The sequence below is a fragment of the Ambystoma mexicanum genome, chromosome 7q (genome assembly GCF_040938575.1).
Source record: "Ambystoma mexicanum isolate Mex_15411 chromosome 7q, UKY_AmexF1_1, whole genome shotgun sequence".
Classification (NCBI taxonomy): domain Eukaryota; kingdom Metazoa; phylum Chordata; class Amphibia; order Caudata; family Ambystomatidae; genus Ambystoma; species Ambystoma mexicanum.
In genome coordinates, this window is record NC_090941.1 from 1017347819 (window position 1) to 1017369131 (window position 21313).

The 21313-nt window shown below is 48.3% G+C and overlaps 1 protein-coding gene across 11 annotated transcripts in view; it reads right to left on the bottom strand.

Moving 5' to 3' along the window:
• ARAP1 (ArfGAP with RhoGAP domain, ankyrin repeat and PH domain 1) overlaps positions 1-21313 on the bottom strand; it is a 2533956-nt gene that overhangs the window by 1039693 nt on the left and 1472950 nt on the right. For all 11 annotated transcript variants that reach the window (XM_069640265.1, XM_069640269.1, XM_069640271.1 and 8 more), the window contains one exon: positions 3951-4138. In XM_069640265.1, the coding sequence (XP_069496366.1) occupies positions 3951-4138 (188 nt within the window). The remainder of the gene's footprint in view (positions 1-3950; positions 4139-21313) is intronic.

Below are 21313 nucleotides of genomic sequence, written 5' to 3' on the forward strand. Positions count from 1 at the left end.
GCGTGTGCCAGCTGGGTCTTCGATGTTGCGCAAATGCAGTGCCTAATGGCGCAATGATGATGGTGACAATGGGCAACACTAGAGGAGTGGCACAGGTCATGCACAAGGCTCAAGTGCAAACAGGTGAGGATCCCGGGCCAAAGTACAGATTGGTACCTCTACCTTACGATGGGGACATAGTAGATAGATTGTATTACACCGCAATAAAGGAACCTCAAGAAAGGGAATGGTATAAGGAGGTGTGGGTGGACTTGGACAGGGGATGTATATACATGACCTGCACACCAGATGAGTATGCTAGGAGAGGGGAAAGCCTGAGAGGGGTGTGTAGAGCCTGGATGCCAATAAAAGGTACACCAGCATGGGACGAGGCTGTTGCGGATGAAAAAGAGCACCAAAGGTTGGGTGAGTTACAGTATTCATTACTTAAGTAACGAAAGGGGGGATATGTATGGGAGGATAGGTCCAGGAGACCCCCCCCCCCGACATGCCCTACCTATGTGAGGTTCGTGGCTCGTCAGGGCCCCCCCTGTCACCAGGGCCCAGGTGGCGGGGTGACTACTGATCGACACACAGGACTGATCATGTTGAACTATAACAGACCATATTTGTAAGGAACTTGGGGTTGGTCACCCTGAGTTACCTGGAGGCAACTAGACGTGGACTCCCTGCTCACTGTGTTCAGAGAGGCACAGCTTCACCTTACTGATGAGGCCCAACAAGGCTGAAACACGTGTATGGGGTTGCTGTTTGTACTCTTGTTCAGAGAGGAATTGCCATAGCATTTCGGTGCTGCACTGCCCATGTGAGCGGGACAAAGACTGATATGCAAATGCATATTTCCCATCTGTGAAAGGTACAGTGAGCAAAAAGTGTGTGCTGCAAACTCTCATCTCAGAACAGGTTATCATGCCATGTTCGTTCTGTAGAGGAGCGCCTGCTACCTTTTTTGAAATATTTGTAAGGAACTTGGGGTTGGTCACCCTGAGTTACCTGGGGGCAACCAGACGTGGACTCCCTGCTCACTGTGCTCAGAGAGGCACAGCTTCACCTCACTGATGAGGCCCAACAAGGCTGAAACACGTGTATGGGGTTGCTGTTTGTACTCTTGTTCAGAGAAGAATTGCCATAGCATTTCGGTGCTGGACTGCCCATGTGAGCGGGACAAAGACTGATATGCAAATGGATATTTCCCATCTGAGAAAGGTACAGTGAGCAAAAAGCGTGTGTTGCAAACTCTCATCTCAGAACAGGTTATCATGCCATGTTCTTTATGGAGAGGAGCGCCTGCTAGCTTTTTTGAAATATTTGTAAGGAACTTGGGGTTGGTCACCCTGAGTTACCTGGGGGCAACCAGACATGGGCTCCCTACTCACTGTGCTTAGAGAGGCACAGCTTCACCTCACTGATGAGGCCCAACAAGGCGGAAACACGTGTATGGGGTTGCTGTTTGTACTCTTTTTCAGAGAGGAATTGCCATAGCATTTCGGTGCTGGACTGCCCATGTGAGCGGGACAAACACTTATATGCAAATGGTTATTTCCCATCCGTGAAAGGTACAGTGAGCAAAAAACTTGTGCTGCAAACTGTCATCTCAGAACAGGTTATCATGCCATGTTCTTTCTGGAGTGGAGCGCCTGCTACCTTTTTTGAAATATAACAGACCATGGACACCATTTTGGAAAACGTCAGGGCTCCATTTTAGATACTGACAACCTGAATCCCAACGAGACAGCCTGCCTGCGAATGCTGCAGCTTGGCCCCCACTCACAGAGAGCCATGCCCTTCCCCTGGCGCCTCCTCTCCATGGCATATTCGCTGAAGGCCCGTTCTCACGAGCAACCAGACACGAACAAGTATCAGAACAAACACTGTATCATTTACCTTCCGCAGTACATCACTGTCCACGAAGTGACTTGACTCGCGGTTCAAGTCTGGAAAATAACAGAAAACCATCCTAATAGAACAGGCCTCGACCCTGCATCTAGACTGTAACATGTAAAATATATGATGTCAATACGCTCTTTGTAGGAAATATTGTCAATGTCCAACCACACTCCAATGCCTGACGATTTACAAAGGTTGCTATATTAAATATAAACATCCATGTTTAAGGAAGGGATACAAATTCATAAGTATTGGTAAAGCAAGCGCGGCCTCAGCTCCTACATGATACCATGTGCCTAGAATACTTAATGAAAAGAAATTGATACAGACCACCTATGGCTAACTAACAAATGCTGCTAAGTACAAAGGAAGGCAAACGAGCATAACTGCAAGCATGTGTGTGTGTGCATAGAGGGACACATTTAAATGTACAAGCCAGAATGAAAATGTAATATCGTCTCTGAATGTATTGCTTCCATGCCCCTGAGTACACCATCAAACCGCTACCTCATGTGTTATTCAGCTACTACCGTGCGAAATTGCTAAGATATAGTCGTCCGATGTTTAGTGATATATGAGACACTGCCAAATTATTGTAGATGAACATAAAATAATAGACGAATGTATAGACAGTAGACATGTGTAAACGCTTTAATATTACCAACTTTATTAATCATTTCCTTGTTTTGCATAGTGTGCAGCCCAAGCACAGAGAATTGCTCACACACACACCCCCAAGGCCATCTCCCCTCCCCTCCCACCAAGGCACACCAGGACAAGCTGGCGTGCGAGCAGCACAGCCTCACCTCCCCTCATTCTGCTGGACCCCGCTTCAAGTATTCACCTCCCCCCATGTCCCAGACCGTCATGGTCGGCCAATTGGATTATTTACAACCCGGTCCTAAATCCCACCGCCTCAAGGGGCCAGAGGTACACTCTCGCTGATCCAGTGGTACTATGGTTCACCCTAAGTATAATGGGCCTTGGAGGACAGATATCCAACCCTGTACTAACACATCATAAAGTAATTCCTCATTACATCTAACAAGACCAGAATGACAGTGCAGCTCACCCCATGCCCTCAGACCAGACCCCCAGGTTTATGACACCCGGTCAACAGGTCAGAAGTAACAGTGTCTTGATGTATTGGTAAAGCTTCACATTATATGTATTCCTCCTGTGTCTCATTAACCCTTAGAGTAACCTATTGCAGGATTTACAGGACAACCGGAATTATCTAAATGAATGAATGTTGTGTGTGAGGCCACAAGGGCAGAATGTCAGGGCACCCGTCCATCAACGACACTGACCGCGCCTGGCAACGCCACCCCGATGAGCCCAGCTGACCTATCCGCCCCACGTTGGCACCACGCTGATGTCCACCAACCACAGAGCAGCTCGTCACAACTGCACCTATAGTTAGTCGACGCCACCCAATCACCAAGATTATGTGCCCTCTATAGTGTGTAGGTTTCTATGATGACATTTTGTAATAAATAAGACTGTCTTTGCTATTGTCAGACAGAGCGCTCTCGGAGCTTGCAGAGTCCTTTGCATGCCCTATTTGATTAGATAAATAACCTTTTACATTTAACCGCACTTGGCCTTGGCCTCATTCCCTCTTGGGGTGTGTCCGTTACTGCCTCTCATTGCGGGAAGGGTAATGCCTTTTGGGGATGCTTGCCTTCAGGCTTGCTGAAGAGCAGTGAAACGCCCCAGTCCATGACACAGATGAATAGTGTGACTGAGAGTTTGTGGGTGACTCATTTCACAAATCTCTACTCAGGGGATAGTGAGAGGGAATGTATTAAGGTGAAGGATCCATCGACGGAGTGGTTGTTACCTAACAGTTTGGACGACATCATGTTGAAAATAGCTAATGCCAGCAGGACACCCTCAGATGGAACTCCTGCTTTCACTATACCAGCTCCTTCGTAGAATGCAATTCTTGACACCGTCATCATTTACAACAGCATGACATGTATTACTCTGTTGGCTTTTAAACAGACAAGTTATTGGATAGGGGCTGTGTTGCAGGGCCATGCCCATGTGAATGTACCAACCTCAGCATTCCTGTAGATGAACACCTTCTCTCCAGATACCACCACGTAAGGTTTGGATTTGTACCCCCTCAGATCCAGAAGGCCAGCTTTGTCTGGGTTGTCCACAGCAAGACTACCTGACTGGATGTAGGAATACCGTCTGTCCCTGATGATCTGTTCAAAGACCCGCACCCAGTCACTTCGGTCTACTGCAATGGGAAGATAAAACCAAGTTAGCATAGGCAATTCTCCAATGCCGAAATTTTCTACAGAATTCATGGGCACAGACCACGGGATAGTCTGCCATTTTTCTCATGCCATTTATGTATATGCTGTATGTATCTTTTAATAACAAAGCTAACTTTTCTTTCAAATCCATAAAAAATTAAAATGCAGATAGTTCATGTTTGAAGACCTCAGTTTTGAAGTGTTTCCCTAAAAGTGCAAACTGTAAAGTAAAGTTAACTAAATAATATAACTAATGAGGTTTTATAACAAGACAATATGTGGATTCCATAATGAAAGGGTAGTCCATTTCAATAATATTATTAAAAAGTATTCTGGGCTAGAACAGATGGTTCCCTTGGTAACAGAAGGTTTGGTCGCGGAAGAATTGGTCGAATAAACGATTTTCTGCCACAAATATATGTGGGGGTGGGGCGGGTTTAAGTGAAAAACTAATGTTGAGGGATTATAAAAGAGGTGTGGGGGGCTCCCCGCACATACATTTGTGGCAAAGTCAAAAAGAAAATTAGATGAAATTGTTTGAACAAAAAATGTTTACCAGATCACATAGAACCGTTGTGTGCATCAGTTGTCTTGTTGTCCCGTTAATCACCTACAAGGTTCAATTCCAGGGTCTGATTTTGTTTTCCTTTACTGATCCAATAGATCGTTTTTTCCAGCATGGTTACCGCCGGACTCGTAATGAGGCCCAACATTCAGCTATTATTGAAGATGTGACTTGCCACACACCTTCATTTTCTGCTGTGAGTATGCTAGAGAAATAATAAATAATAAAAGAACAAGTTACTTATCTTACCTGGTAGCGTTCTTTCGATGGGATGTTCCTCCGACGTATTCCACATCTATGACAGTAATGACCACAGCTGTGATGCTTTGGAAAAATTTTCGGCGTAGGCGTCCTGCGTCGATGACGTCGATACACTGTCCCTCGAGGGCCTCCGTTGAGGGTCGACGTCACCAGATGTTATATATAGGAAGCACGGCGCCCGTAGCCTCAGTTGTAGTTTTTTGCCAGAACTTGTGGCACAATCTCCAGCCAGTATGACTGCAGAAAGCCTTGCGGAAACGTAAGCTGCAATCGCATAAGAAATTCTGTAGAGGGGCATGCTGGGAGGGTTCGATGTGGAATACGTCGGAGGAACATCCCATCGAAAGAACGTTACCAGGTAAGATAAGTAACTTGTTCTTCGATGGGATTGTGTCCTCCGACGTATTCCACATCTATGACAGACTCCCAAAGCAGTACCAACATATCGAGGTGGGAAAAGAATTTACAAATTTTGAATTTCAGAATGCCCAATCAAATTGCTGAATATAGATCTACCTTACCAAAGGCCAAATCCTGCCCATGGATGGAGTCCAGGGAATAGTGTCTCACAAAGGTATGGACAGAAGCCCATTTGGCTGCTTCTCAAATACTGCGAATCGGAACGCCCCTCTGTAGGGCCGTGGAAGCAGCCACACCCCTAGTAGAGTGCACCCGTAAGCCTACTGGAGGGTCCTTAACCGTCAAACGGTAACATTCAGAGATCGTCAAAATGATCCATCAGGACAAGGTCTGCTTGGAAACAGCCTGACCTAAACGCCTTGCAGCGTATCCAACAAAGAGCTGATCGTCCACTCTGACCCAGGACATCCGTGAGAGATAGAAACTCAAAGCTCTCCTAGGATCCAACCTATGGAGCCTCTCCTCTTCCTTACCAGGATGCAGAGGAGGATAAAATGCTGGAAGAATCACCTTCTGGATTAAATGAAATTCCGACACAACCTTCGGAAGAAAAGAAGGACAACCCTGTCCTTATGGAACAGCTTGAAAGGTAGCTTGGCGGAAAGTGCCTGCAACTCACTCACCCTTCGTGCAGAAGTAACCGCAACTAAAAATACAGTCTTAAAGGACAACAGTCTCAGCGGGCAAGAATGTAAGGGCTCAAACGGAGCTCCCATTAGGAACTTTAAAACCAAATTCAAATCCCATCCCGGCACCTGGAAAGGCGACGGTGGAAACACATTAGTTAGCCCTTTTAGAAACTGAGAAATAAAAGGGATCTTAAAATAAGAACATTCCTCAGACGAGCACTTAAATATGGACAGTGCCGCTAGGTACCCCTTAATGGTACCTACTTGCAGGCCCTTGTGGGCTAAAGAAAGCAAAAAAGACAAAACCAAAGGAATGGAACATTGGAAAGGATCCACATTCTGTACCCTGCACCAGTCGCAGAACTTCCTCCAACGGCAATGTTACAGGGATTTCGTTGCGGGCCTTCTGGCCGAAAGCAACACCTCCGTCACGTCTTTGGGGAGGTCCCAATCCTTATACCTCAGCCTTTCAGATACCAAGCATGAAGGCTGAGAAACTTGACCTCTGGATGGAGAACTCGAGCCCCCTCCCGTGAGAGCAGATCCTCTCGGTAGGGAAGACGACGTGGAGCGCAGATGGACATGTCTAGAAGGTCCGGGTACCACGCACTCCTGGCCCATGCCGGAGCAATGTAGATAATCCAGGAACCGAACCTCCTTAACCTCTGCAACACTTGGGGAATGAAAGGGACTTGAGGGAACGCGTATAGCAGTGGGAAGGACCACTCCACTACGAACGCGTCCCCTAAGACTCCTCTTGGAGGAAATTCCCACAAGCAGAATCTCTCGCACTTCCGGTTGACATTGGTGGCGAAGAGATCCACTTGTGGGGTTCCCCAAAGGCCGAAGATCTCCAAAAGAACTTCCTGAGCCAGCTCCCACTGGTGAGAGACCGTGCTCTGCCTACTCAGAGCGTCCGCCGCCGCATTTTCATCTCTGGCCAGATGAACTGCTGTGATCGAAATCTCCTGCTGGATGGCCCTGAACCAGAGCTACATCGCCTCCCTGCACAACGGGAGTGACCCTGCCCCCCCCTTTTTGTTGAGTTAGTGCATAGCCACTGTATTGTCCGTCATAATCAGGACATTTTCCCCCAGCACAGACGGCAGAAAAGCCTTCAGTGTTAGCCTGACAGCCCGCAGCTCTAACAGACTGATGTGGAGTCTGGACTCCGACGGAGACCAACGGCCGTTGGCCGTCAGTTCATTGGCATGAGCTCCCCAACCCATGAGGGATGCGTCCGTCACGATTGTCACCTCCGGCCACGGTTGCCAAAACGGAGCTCCCTTCATCAGATTGCCTTCGACGGCCCACCACAGAAGATCCTGTGCGACCAAGGGCGGAATCTGAACGTGATCCGACATCCTGCCGGAGAACGGCAACCACTGCATTTCTGAGAGCCCACTGCAGAGATCTCATCCGCAGCCTGGCCCCTGGCACCAGGAAAATGCAGGATGCCATGAGGCCGAGCAACCGCAAGAACTCAAATGCCGGGAGACTCTGGGCACCTTGAAACTTGTCCACCATCCTCAGAATGTGATGAGCCCTTACCTGGCGAGGCGAACACAGCCCCAGGGATGTGTGGAGCACTGCTCCGATGTACTGGAGCCGCTGGGTCGGCGTCAAATGGGACTTCTTTAAATTGAGGGAGAAGCCCAGCTTGTGAAGGGAGTGGCAGGTGACGGACAGGTGACGGACAGATGATCCAGGACTTGCTCGGGAGAACGTGCCCTGATCAACCAATCGTCCAGGTAGGGGTAGACGTGAATCCCCCCTTTCCTGAGATACGCTGCCACCACCACCATCAGCTTGGTGAAGACCATCGGGGCAGAGGTCAATCCGAACGGCAGGACCCGAAACTGAAAATGCAAGCCGCCAACCGTGAACCTCAGGTACTTCCTGTGCTTTGGATGAATCGGCACATGAAAGTAAGCATCCTTGAGGTCTAGAGACACCAACCAATCTTAGTTGAAGGGCCTGGAGGACTTGAGAAAGAGTTACCATCTTGAACTTGTCCTTCCTGAGGAGCTGTCATGATTCCTGCCCCTCATGTCCCCAGCCCTCCAAGATGTCAGGCTGGAGCCAGGCCACGATCACCTACATGGCCCTCAAGGGCCTCTCCATCCCTCCAAAGACCCACTTGGAGTCAGACTTGGCGCTTGTGGCACCAGACTCACTCACTCCCATAGGATAACATTGGGGATTGGACTTGTAGTGCATTGATGGGGACAAGATGGATGCCCCCACATATTTCGGTTCCCAGAACTGCATGTGCGGTCTAGTCTTTTTGGAGTGGTTCAGTCCAGAGACACCTGGGATACCCAGAGACTATTTAAGCCACGCCCAGGCTGAGAAGCATGCTTTGTGTTTTCTGCACCTGCAGCGTGACACTCACAGTGTTCAGATCGGTCTCCAATAGGCCTGCATCTTTCTTCTGCACTCAGCTCCTGCAAGAACAAGAACACTGTTAGGAACAGCCTTACCTTGCAGAGTTCTGCCCATCATTCATCGCTTCTTCTGTTATGCGTGCATCTTCGGCGGTGTCATTCCCATCCCGGCACGCCGCTTCCTAAGAAAAAGGGAAAAGAACAGAAAAAAGGCATTAGTAAGCATTCAATCTTCGCTTATTTTTTACAGACTGTACGAGCTTCAAACGCTTACCTGAATCCCAGCCGCTCTGGGGGAACTCTGTCTCCGGAACTTCTCATCCATCTGCAAGAGGGAAAAGACACTCCAGGTTAGCGTGGAAACATCTAGAGGCGCCGCATACCGCACTTACTCACTGCATTTCTTCTTCATAACCGGCATCCAGGCTGAAAACGTTGCGGCACCTAAAAGATACAGAAAAAGAACTCTGTTCAATACAAATACGAAAGGGTCGCATCGCGCATCGCGCTCTCACTCACCTTCAGCGCTACTCATCTCAGCAGCACGTCGCCATCCCCGGATGCCGGCCATCATCTAAGGAAGGAAAGGAACGAAGTTAGAGAACTGTTCAAAAGACTCAATATACTTACCTGTCGGACTGTTGCCAGTGAAGTAACTAGGCAGCAACAAGCCTGCATCAATCAACGCGCCCCTGCGCTGAAAGAAGGACGGAGAGCACACTTTCCAAGAAAACAAGGTGAGCTGTGGATCAAAGGGAAGGGTTGGACCCCGGGGAAGAAGGGGTTCAAGCACACAGAGACAATAGGGAGTTAAACTCTACCAATCCTGTGTTTCAGGCCCAGTCTCCAGTCGAGTAGACTCCAGGGAAGGGTTCGAGGTCGTAAGAGGTCAGAACAAGCTGAGTGATGTCCCCGTGGATACCAGGTGAGCGTAACAGGAGCTTGTTCAGCCCACGCAAGTCCATGATGTGTCCCAATCCCCTGTCTTTTTTCGGGATCAAAAAATAAGGGGAACACCATCCCTTGTTCCTCTCTACTACAGGCACCAGTTCTATGTCGCCTTTCTCCAGCAGGGATAGGATTTCCTGCGCAAGGAGCGGATCCGGAAGCTTCAAAGAGAGCTTCCCCGGTGGATTGTCGTGAGGCCTCTGCCGAAAGGGGAGACAGTAGCCGTGGGTTATGATCTCCAGAACCCACACATCTGAAGTAATGGCACGCCATTCTACAAGATGCTGCGCCAGTCTGCCCCCAACCGGCGAACCATGGGGCATGGCCTCATGACTGAGTGGACGCGGCTGCGGCAGTGCCTGAGGGCAAAGAGGCAACTGCCCGAGCGGCTTTGGCACCTCGAATACCTTGCTTTCCAGCTCTGGTACTCCTACGGTGGCCCCTTTGACTGGCTGCTCCTCTTGATCTACCAAAGGAAGAGTAGTATCAAAAGGAACATCCCCTCCATTGCTGTCCCCTAGGACGAAAAGGCAGAGAGGTTGACGTACTGCAGCGCTCAAAGACTTCGCTGCAGCTTTGGAGGTCTGCAACCTCTCAAGGCTCTCGTCAGCCTTGCTGCCAAAAAGATGGGCACCATCAAAGGGCATGTTGAGAAGCCGGGATTGCACATCAGGAGCAAACCCCGACTTCTGCAACCACGCAAACCTACGCATCACGGTGCTCGCAGCCATGGACCGGCTGACACAGCCTGCCATGTTTGACCCGACTGAACGGATTCACACATGGCATCCTTGCCATCTTGAACGAGAGCTAGAAAACCATCCCGTTCTTCCCCTTCGGGAATATGCACAGCCGCCAAAGATGAACAATTCCACAGAGTGTGAGTGAATCATGCCAAGGCACAAACTGAGTTGGCTGCCTTTAAAGCCATACCCCCAGAAGAAAATACCTTCTTCGTCCAACCATAAAGTGCATGTCGTCCGTATCGGAGGGATAGCCAGGTACGCAGCCTGCTTCGCTGGGGCCGTAGCCGCCTGCACCACCAAACTCTAAGGAGTGGGGTGCGTTAACAAGTAGCAGGGGTCACTCCGAGACCGAGACCCCCTGGACTTACACCGACGTGGAGAGTCGCCCCTCGAATTGTCGGTCGAAAGCTCAGCAGATTTCGACTTACGGGTTTTAGAAACCCTACCAACCGATAATTTCTTCTTCCAGTCCCGCAAAGCCTTCGATGACATGGGGAATGGCAGTCATCGCAGTCGTCGGTGGCGTGGCTTTTGCTGAGGCACCAGAGGCAAACATCGTGCGGGTTCGTGATGGACATTTTGGAACCGCAGTCCCGTCACTTTTTAAAGCCCGACTTTGGGGTAGAAGAAGACGAAGACATTTTCGCAATGCAAAGTAGAAGAACCGAGCACTCCGAGATTCCGAAGGGAACACGTTCGTGGAAAAAATTGAACTGAGGCTACGGGCGCTGTGCGTCTTATATATAACTTCCGGTGACGTCGACCCTTGACAGAGGCCCTCAAGGGACAGCTTATCAACGTGAAGGACGCAGGACGCCTACGCCGAAAAATTTGCCGAACCAGCCCAGCTGTGGTCATTACTGTCATAGATGTGGAATACAAAAATATATATATATATATATATATGGGATACATTACTCACTGTAATCGTATTTCTGATGCTTGTATCTGCTTAGATTCACATGCTGTGCATAGGCCGACATCTAGTGGAAGCTGCGGAGTATTACAGTTTGTTTTTCGAAACTCGAAAATGGGCGTCGACACAGGCGTGCCAGTAATACTATCCCTAGTGTGACGTCCACTGTACCCAAGATCCCTCACGCGTCTAGGATCCTCAGATTGTATGTTTTTCTGACATGAGGAAGCATGAGGAGTAGCGTGAGTACAGATAATCCAAGCAGATAGGCAGAAAGGTAACACTACAAGCAATCATGCGCCTTCTCTCGGAGGGGATGATGGGTGGGTCGCATGTGAATCTAAGCAGATACAAGCATCAGAAATACCATTACGGTGAGTAATGTATCCCTTCTGAGGCTTGTGGAATCTGCTTAGATCACATGCTGTGCATAGATTAGCGAGCAGTACCAGAAGAAGGAGGTGGGATGTGAGAAGGGTCATGAGCAAACAGGTGTCTTAGAACCGCTTGTCCCACTTGTGTATCTGTCTTGGAATGAGTGTCAATGCAGTAATGCTGAGTAAAAGTGTGAATAGAGCTCCAAGTAGCTGCTTTGCAAATGGTGTCGAGGGGAACATTTGCAATGAAAGCCAGAGTGGCCCCAATGCCTCTAGTAGAGTGGGCTCTTGGCGTAAAAGGCAGAGTTTTTTCAGAAAGAGAGTAACACAGCTGTATACAGTTGATAATCCACTTCGAGATAGCGCCTTTAGAGACGCGATCTCCCTCTCTGCCTGTAGCTACGGAGACAAACAGTTGATCTGTTTTCCTTAGCGGTCTGGTTTTATTTACATAGTAGAGGACCGCCCTACGCACATCTAGGGTGTGTAGTTTCACCTCAGCCGAGCTTTGCGGGTTCTGGAAGAAAGCCGGAAGCTCGATGGACTGGTTTACATGGAACTTTGATATAAATTTAGGTGAGAACCTAGGGTGTGTGCGTAAAACCAGTTTGTCCTTGTGGATAGTAAAGAAAGGATCCTGCACTGACAGAGCCTGAATTTCACTGACCCTTCTTATAGAGGTAATGGCTACTAAGAAGGCCGTTTTATAAGTCAGGTGTTTGAGACTACTTTTATGCATGGGTTCGAAAGGGGGGCCCATGAGCTTAGCTAGCACCACATTAAGGTCCCATCCTGGCGGTGGGTTCGAAATAGGAGGGTGAAGTCTCTTTACTCCTTCCATGAAGGCTTTAACTACTGGTACTTTCCACCATGACACCTTGTTATGGGATGTGGTGTAAGCCGAGAGGGCTGCCAGGTGTACTTTCAGAGAGTTAAAAACCAATCCTGCATCCAGCAGGTGGAGCATGTATGTCACAACGTTGGAAGGAGTGCAATCAACTGGGTTGATTTGTTTATTCTGGCACCAAATAACGAATCTCTTCCACTTGTCAAAATAACAGTGCCTTGTGTTTGGTTTCCTGGATTCTTTTAGGATGTCCATACACCTTTGTGGTAAATTGAGATGGCCAAACTCTATGACCTCAGGAGCCATGCTGCCAGGTTCATTGAGTTGGGTTCCTGGTGCACTGTTTGACCTTGTTGCTGGGACAGTAGGTTGTACCAGGCTGGGAGTTTGATGGGCTCGCACACCGCCATCCTGCGTAGGTGTGGAAACCCTGGTTGTCTCGCCCACATGGGAGCAACTAGGATGAGCGTCATCGATTCCTTGTTCATCTTGTACACCACCTTCCTGATGAGAGGAGTTGGTGGAAAAGCGTACGCAAACATCCCTGACCAGTTCATCCACAGGGCGTTCCCTTGGGAGTCTGGCTGGAGGAACCTGGATGCAAATCCTGGGCATTGTTTGTTTTCGCTTGTGGCGAATAGGTCTATAGTGGGGAAACCCCACTGAGAGAAGAGATCTTCTACGATATCTCTGTGAAGGACCCATTCGTGTTCCTCTGGGAGGGAGTCTCTGCTTAGGGCATCCGCTAGGGAATTGAGCTCCCCTGGAACATGTTGTGATGACAGGAAGATGTTCCGTCTGAGTGCCCATATCCAGATTTTCTGGGCAAGCTTGGACAGATTTGGCGAACGAGTCCCTCCTTGTTTGTTCAAATAGAACATGGCTGTCGTGCTGTCCGTCCGGATCTGCACCGACAAGTTTAGCAGATGGGGCTCGAACGCCCGAAGCGCTCGGAATACTGCCAGAAGCTCTAGCAGGTTGATGTGGTTCTTGGCTACTGAGTGAGACCAGAGACCCTGAGCTGTGTGGTGGAGATGGTGAACTCCCCACCCAGTCAGGCATGCATCTGTAGTCACCACTGCCTGTACTTCGGGATCATAAAAGGGTTTTCCCCTTGCGAGATTCTCTCTTGTCCACCAGTGTAAGCTCTGTACGAGTGTTGGCGAAACGACCACTAGATCGTCCCACTGACCACTTGCCTGAGACCACTGTTTCGCCAACCATTCCTGCATGGGACGCATGCGCAGACGCGCGTGGGGGACCAGGTAAATGCAAGACGCCATCATGCCCAGTAACCGCATTGCTTTGCGTACCGTTATTTGTTGACCTGACTGATAATGTGGAATTTGCAGTAGTATATTCCGAATTCTCTCTTCCGAAGGGAAGGTCAACCCTTTTTGAGAATCTAGGATTGCTCCTAGGAACTGTTTTGAGGTGCTTGGCACCAGACTTGACTTCTTCTCGTTGATAGAGAAGCCTAATTCGTGGAGGAGGTCGATAGTCCTCTGAATGTTTGACCTGCAAATTCCTGGGGTTTCCCCCGTTATGAGCCAGTCGTCCAGATAAGGGTACACTGGGATTGCCTCCCTGCGTAGGTGTGCAGCAGCCACCGCCAGTACCTTGGTGAACACCCTTGGTGCTGAAGCTATCCCGAAGGACAGTACCTTGAATTGGTAGTGGCGACTGTCCACCTTGAAGCGCAAGTATTTTCTGTGGGCTGGGAGCATGGAGATATGAAAATAAGCATCTTTCATATCCAAGGTTGCCATGTAATCCCCCTTTTTTAGGAGGGGGATTACCTCTTGTAGCGTGGTCATACGGAATTTTTGGGGCTTGACATACTTGTTGGCAAGCCGTAAATCCAATACTGGGCGCATTGTTAAATCTTTCTTTGGCACAAGGAAGTAAGTTGAATAGATACCCTTGTTTACCTGGTGTCCTGGGACGAGTTCTATCGCGTCCTTTTCTAGCAGAATGGCGATCTCCTCGAGAAGGATCTTCTGATGTTCTAAGGAGTGTACTCTTTGTCGTGGAGGGTGGTTCCGGGGACGCTGCAGTAATTCTATACAATATCCTGTGGACACTGTTGACAGCACCCATCTGTCTGAGGTGATCCCTTCCCAAGCCTGGGTGAAGTTGGAAATGCGTCCCCCTACTGGGGTTGCGTGAGAAGGGACCCTGAACTGAGCGTCACTGCTTTGGTGGAGGCGTGCCACCTCCCTTGTTGGGGCTGCCTCTGCCTCTTCCACGACCTCTTTTGTTACCCTTGCTGTAACTCTGGGTAGACTGCTGGTTGTTGTTCCATTGTGTACCCTGTCCTTGGGCATAGTTGCCTCTTTGTGAATTTTGGCCGCGTGGGCGACGAAAATTACTGTTCCCCCTCTGATTAGGGGGTTTGTTGGTAAGCTGGCCAAGGGATTTGAGAGTCTCGTACTCGCCCTTGGCATTCTTAAGTGCGTCTTCGACCGCTTTCCCAAACAATAGATCGGGTTCCACCGGCTTGTCTATTAATGAAGCCTGTGTTTCTGTTTTGAACCCCGACTGCCGTAACCACGCATGTCTCTTGATAACAGTACCTTCTGCTATCAATCTTCCTGCGTTGTCCACGGCGTCGAAAGTTGCTTTTAATATGCAACCAGACACGGCTCTCCCTTCTGCCGAGATCCGAGCCAACTGGCCCTTTAACGGTTCAGGAGCAGAGGCTATGAGCGCCGCGACCTCTTCCCATTGATGGCAGTTGTAACTTGCCAATAGGGTGGTGGAGTTTGCAATCCTTGCTTGGTAGGCGGACGTTGAGGCTACCTTCCTGCCAAACCCGTATAGTCTTTTGCTCTCCTTGTCGGGAGGAGCTTCTGATGACGATAAGGGTGTCCCAGCCCTCTTCCGAGTGTTGGTAACCACTAGGGAGTCTGGTTTAAGCTGTCCTCTTATATAAAGAGGGTCAGACTGGGCTGCCCGAAAAAGTTTTTCGACTCTGGGGTTGACGGCTCTGGTGAGGTTTGGATTCACCAGGGATGGATCTATTCTACGTTGGATGGATTTAAGGATAGGGATGGTTTGAGCGACCGGCCTCCTTTCTCCCACCAACTCTTCTGCGAAGTCCCTTTCCTCCTGTACACCGTGGGTGTCGATGTGAAAATGTTCTGCCGCGCGAGCGAGAACTTCATTAAGGAGGGGCTGGTTATCAACTGGCGAGTCGGTAACTGGGGCTTCGCTTTCTACCGGGGAATCTACTCTGTAAATTTCCTGCTCGTCTTCTACCTCCTCCAGGTCCTCATCATCCGCATAGTATTCAGTCCCGGTTTGTTCCTCCATAATTGTAAACTCCTGGTCCCCTTCAGGGAAAGGCTGCCCTTGGTATCTGGGGTGATGGAGTAGAGTATGGAGTAGAGTAAGGCTGCACCTCGAAGGGTTCAGATCTTTCGAACCGGGTCTTTTTACCGCGACCTCTTCCCATTGATGGCAGTTGTAACTTGCCAACAGGGTGGTGGAGTTTGCAATCCTTGCTTGGTAGGCGGACGTTGAGGCTACCTTCCTGCCAAACCCGTACAGTCTTTTGCTCTCCTTGTCGGGAGGAGCTTCCGACGACGATAAGGGTGTCCCAGCCCTCTTCCGAGTGTTGGTAACCACTAGGGAGTCTGGTTTAAGATGACCTCTTATATAAAGAGGGTCAGATTGGGCTGCCCGAAAAAGTTTTTCGACTCTGGGGTTGACGCCTCTGGTGAGGTTAGGATTCACCAGGGATGGAGCTATTCTACGTTGGATGGATTTAAGGATAGGGATGGTCTGAGCGACCGGCCTCCTCTCTCCCACCAACTCTTCTGCGAAGTCCCTTTCCTCCTGTACACCCTGTGTGTCGATGTGAAAATGTTCTGCTGCGCGAGCAAGAACTTCATTAAGGAGGGGTTGGTTATCAACTGGCGAGTCGGTAACTGGGGCTTCGCTTTCTACCGGGGAATCTACTCTGTAAATTTCCTGCTCATCTTCTACCTCCTCCAGGTCCTCATCCTCCGCATAGTATTCAGACCCGGTTTGTTCCTCCATAATTGTAAACTCCTGGTCCCCTTCAGGGAAAGGTTTTCCTTGGTATCTGGGGTGTGGAGTAGAGTATGGAGTAGAGTAAGGCTGCACCTCGAAGGGGTCAGGTCTTTCGACTCGGGTCTTTTTACTTAGGGGGATAGGATCAGAGGAGCCTGAGGGTGTGGCCCCTTGAGGGTCATACGAAAGGAAATGTTCTGGGTTTTTGTCATAAAAATCAGCTAAGGAAGACATCCTTGACATGACCCTGTCTATGTCTTCACTGGACCATTCTTTGGAACAGGGTATGGCTTTAGTAGGCAACTTAGAGGACTTATCAAGGGTAGCCTTGCTGGATGTTGATGTCCCAGTAGATTTATGTTTGCCTGTCTGCTTAGGGTGGAAGGATGGTCTTACAGGAGTGGAAGGCTGTGCTTTCCGCTGTTTCCCCCCCTCCCCGTGCGTGGAAAAATGTTTTCCCTGCCCCTTGGAGGCCTCAGAGACTTTCGACGCCTGGCGTCGAGGGTCGGGAGAGGTACCTTGTTTTGAGCGTGGGGCCTCGCTGGTGTTAACTGCGGCCTCGGTCTCCTGGAGCGCGGCCTGGGGGTGGAAGTCGTCTTCGTCTTCCGACGATCGAACTTCCGTTAATCTAGGGAGCGAGGCACTCTTGGCAAGAGTGGATGATTGCCTTGCGTCATGCGGCGATCTCGATCGAGAGCGCCCAGAGGACACCGAGTCGGACCGTTCTATCTGTGCCTCTTTCCGAGAAGTCGACGTCGTCGAGGTTCGGTTGGACTTAGTGTGCTTAGTGTGTGTAGGGTGTGTAGCGCTTGCGTCGCCGGGGGTCTTCCCCATAGCCGCCCTGCCGGACAACCTTCCGAGGTCGGGGACCTGCGCTCGGCAGTCTTTCGACGCCGTAATGCCCTCGCCGTCCGAAAGTACGGCGTCGCTGCCATCGCTGAAGGCGCCCTCCGCTGCCATGGCTGCCTGCCTGGCGTGGTGGGCCCAACGCTTAGTCGAACGGTCCTTAAGTGTCTTAGGCTTAAACCTACTACACGCTCTGCAGTTCGCTTTGGGGTGGTCCCTCGGCAAGCAGTGGCGTGCCTGTCGACCCAAGGGTATTTGCGGTTGCACTTGGGGCAGAATTGGAAAGGGGTACCCTCCATACGCACCTTGAGGCAGCGGGCTGGTAAGTGTAGGAAATATATAAGGTGTACCTATATACTAAGAGTGAAGAGTATGTACCACCCCCCACTCTCCCTACTTGCAGGGCCGAGACCAGCGGCCTACTAGGCCCGGGCCGAGGCCAGCGGCCTTCCGAGGCCCAGATCCGTCGTGCAGCAGCCGACGGTCGATGTCTTCTCCAGCCGTCGTCGAGGGTCGATGTTGGGGTGGGGAAGGATGTCAATAAATCATTTTACTTCAATAATTAGCAAAAGTATGGCTAAGGCCAGGGAACTCCGCAAGATGCTTCCGACCAGTATGGCGGAAAAAAACAATCTGAGGATCCTAGACGCGTGAGGGATCTTGGGTACAGTGGACGTCACACTAGGGATAGTATTACTGGCACGCCTGTGTCGACGCCCATTTTCGAGTTTCGAAAAACAAACTGTAATACTCCGCAGCTTCCACTAGATGTCGGCCTATGCACAGCATGTGATCTAAGCAGATTCCACAAGCCCCTAGGCGTCCTGTTGTTCTTCTGTTTTCTATGTGCTGCTATGTGTCGTGCATTTGTTTTTTGCACGATGCTTTTGTTTTTTTACTTACTTAAACATTAAAGACATCAGTAATTTCTATACTGTGTCTGTTTGTTTTTTTTTCCGAACCTTTTTTGAACCTGGCATTTATGTTTGTGCCTGCGGGAGTGTGATTCGCTCTTTCCTCCCTTTTCTCTCTCTCTCTCTCTCTCTATATATATATATATATATATATATATATATATATATATATATATATATATATATATATATATATATATATATATATCAAGAGTGATCATTTCTGGGCCTATTGCCTCAATATGGATAGCCAAAAAGTTCATATCGCCATTTATCGGCTGTGGATAATTATTAGGAAACGCATTGACATTGTAACAAGAACTAACGGTCAGAATGAAGTTGTTGTCTCTGGAAAATAATCTGCTTGGATGTTTTAGATGGTTTTGCATACCCTTGGCAAAGGTATGATGTTTTATATTGTGCATGTTATATTGAGTTTGTATATTGTGTGTGTGTTAATGGAATAATGTTTTGGTATACAGTGTTTTTATTGTTTTAGTGTTTTGTAAAGTTTCTTTGAAACTAAACAAACAAACAAATAAATAAATAAATAAAATATGCTAGAGAAATAATAAATAAAGGACACTTGGTTTTTCTACAAACGTATGTCTTCAATCACCTATTCTATTCTCCCCAGCCAAGATTTTTCCAAATGTGACAAAGTCTATATCATATTTTCCTTTTTAACTTTCTTTATTCTTTATTTTCTTTATTATTGTACACAACATTTGTAAGCAACATATTCATTTTACTCATAATTTAGACAATTGTAGTATGCTTGGATCACTGGGGCACATTGTTCAGTTTGTGTTGTCCTCCATAGTTATCAGACACACCAAGGTATTTCTCATGCTCGCAGTCCATTTACCCTAATGTAATGACACGGTGCACTGATGGTCAGCAATCGGTACAAGCTGCTTGTATACATCGGGTGTAGATTATATTCATTTGTATTTACCTCTATGTCACTATAGGCGTCTTCTCCACCTTTACCTACCAGGTAATGTCTAAATGCCACCCAAATATCAAAACAAAACAAATGAGGTGATAGCTGGAAGGTTTAGAATTAATCTTAAACCTCAGACATATCACCTGGTCTCTGATGTGGATGAACTAATCCCGGTACATTTTGTCTCGAGAATTGCAAAACGCTTTTATCCACCCTGTGTAGCTTAGACCCCCCACCCCTTTCCTCAACTATTCTCAAAGCTAGATTGCAAAACTTTGAGTTTATACTATATAGGTGCATGATGCATCTAAGCAGGGTTCTTAGTCGGTGAAGGACTAGGCTTGTCCCTATGATGTCTGGTATACCTTTTCAATCTTTGTGCCAAATTCCTGGGTCTTTGGATTCCCACTGTAAATGAAATAATGATATGCCTGGGAACCGAGACCACCAACATTGTGCACTGCATTCTGGGTTGTACTTATGAAGGGGGGGTGGGTGATGTATGGCTGGGATAGTATTCAGTACTGTGTCATGCAGAATCTTCCATTCAAGAAGACATTTGGAGTTAGTGTGCACGCCTCTCTCGAATCCTCACTCGATATCTTGTGCAATTTATCTAGCGTCCATTCATCCTATCCTTTCAGATACCATCAATCATAACATGTAGCATTGTATTGTAGATAGCTGATTTGTTTTGGCCTTGCTTGCCCTCACTTTGTGTATGTGTATTGGGGGTTCAGTTGAAAAGTATGTCCATCTTTTTATGATGCTTTCCCTATCCCGACTGTATCTCATTATGTTGGTGATTGTGGTCACCCTGCCAGTTGTGCCTATATAGATTTATATACAAAATCTGTATACAGATCGCCTACGGTGTTGTTTGCGTCTGGTATTCATCTGATCAGGGCCTCTGACTCGTCACCACCCCATTGATTCCCATGTGGGAAGAAGCACACTATAAGGTCTACTATGTATACTGGTACACATTAATACATTCCATATAAGCATTGTGTTAACTCTCGGTTTTCCTACAGTTCTCTATATTTGTTTTTGCAATTTACCAAGTGTACAATCACTGCATTTGTCAATTCACCCTCCCTCCCAATCACAAGATGTGGCACTGTACTATTCTTGTTTGCCCAGTCTGCATTGTAGCAAAGTTGAGCTCCCACAAACTATGTTCTCAGATCGGGAACCTTGAGTAATTAATTCCGACAAAATATGCTTAAAGTTTATAGTACAATTATGAGGGTTTTGAAGGTCCAGGTTAGCCTTGTAAGTAAGTCAAAACATCGCTCAAAGAAAGAACTTCTGAGAGTGCCAAAGGGAAGTATTTGGAAATAAGGATAGTAGTTTGTGGCGGTACCAACATTTTAGATAACTCTTCTCTGCCCATCATGGCAATAGGTAATTTGTCCCAATCCGGGGCAGTCAGCATCATGGATTTCCCAAACTTCCTCAACTTCCTGATGACACGAGGAATGACATGGACTGGTGGGCATGTGCAAAGAAGTAGAAATTCCCTGTCCATTATGAATGCGCCCCCCAGAGCTCCACTCTGAGGAAAGTGCATGGAGCAGAAAAGGTTGCATTTTGTTGATACTGGATGCAAACAGATCCACTTGAGGGATTCCCCAAAGGGTGAAGATCTCTAAAAGGATTTCCTAAGTCAACTGCCACTTGTGGGAGATCGTGTTCTGCCTGCTCAGAGCATCTACTGTTGTATTCTCTTTGCCAGCTAGATGAACAGCCAACAGAGATATTCCGTTGTGTGGAGCCCAGACCGGAGCTGCATTGCCTCCTTTCACAGTGATATTGACCCTACACCTTCTCTCTTGTTGAGGTAATGCATGGTCACTGTGTTGTCCATCATTATCAGAATGTTCTTTCCCTGGATGGAAGGTGATCAGTGCCAATCTGATCACCCTCATCTCTAACATTTTTATGTGTTGTCTTGATTCCACAGCCTGCTTTTTTTTTTTAAACAATTTTTATTATTTTTTATAAAACAACACACCAAACTTAACAACATATAGGACATGTTCATATACTTGCTGCTTAGTGTTGCATCAACATGTTTCACGTTGGAGTCCTCCCCCCTCGCTCCCCATTAACTCGAGCACCCACTTCAATGCCGCTAGATTCATTTCTCAGGGGTTGTCCCGTTCACTGTTACCAGACGTATCGTCTTCACTAGAACCGACATGGGAGAGTCCTGACATCCTAGCCACCATTTGTTTCCATGCAATCAAGGGGCCTGCTTCATCTTCCCCTCCCCTGCTGACTGCTTCATGCTATACCACTGTCTCCGCT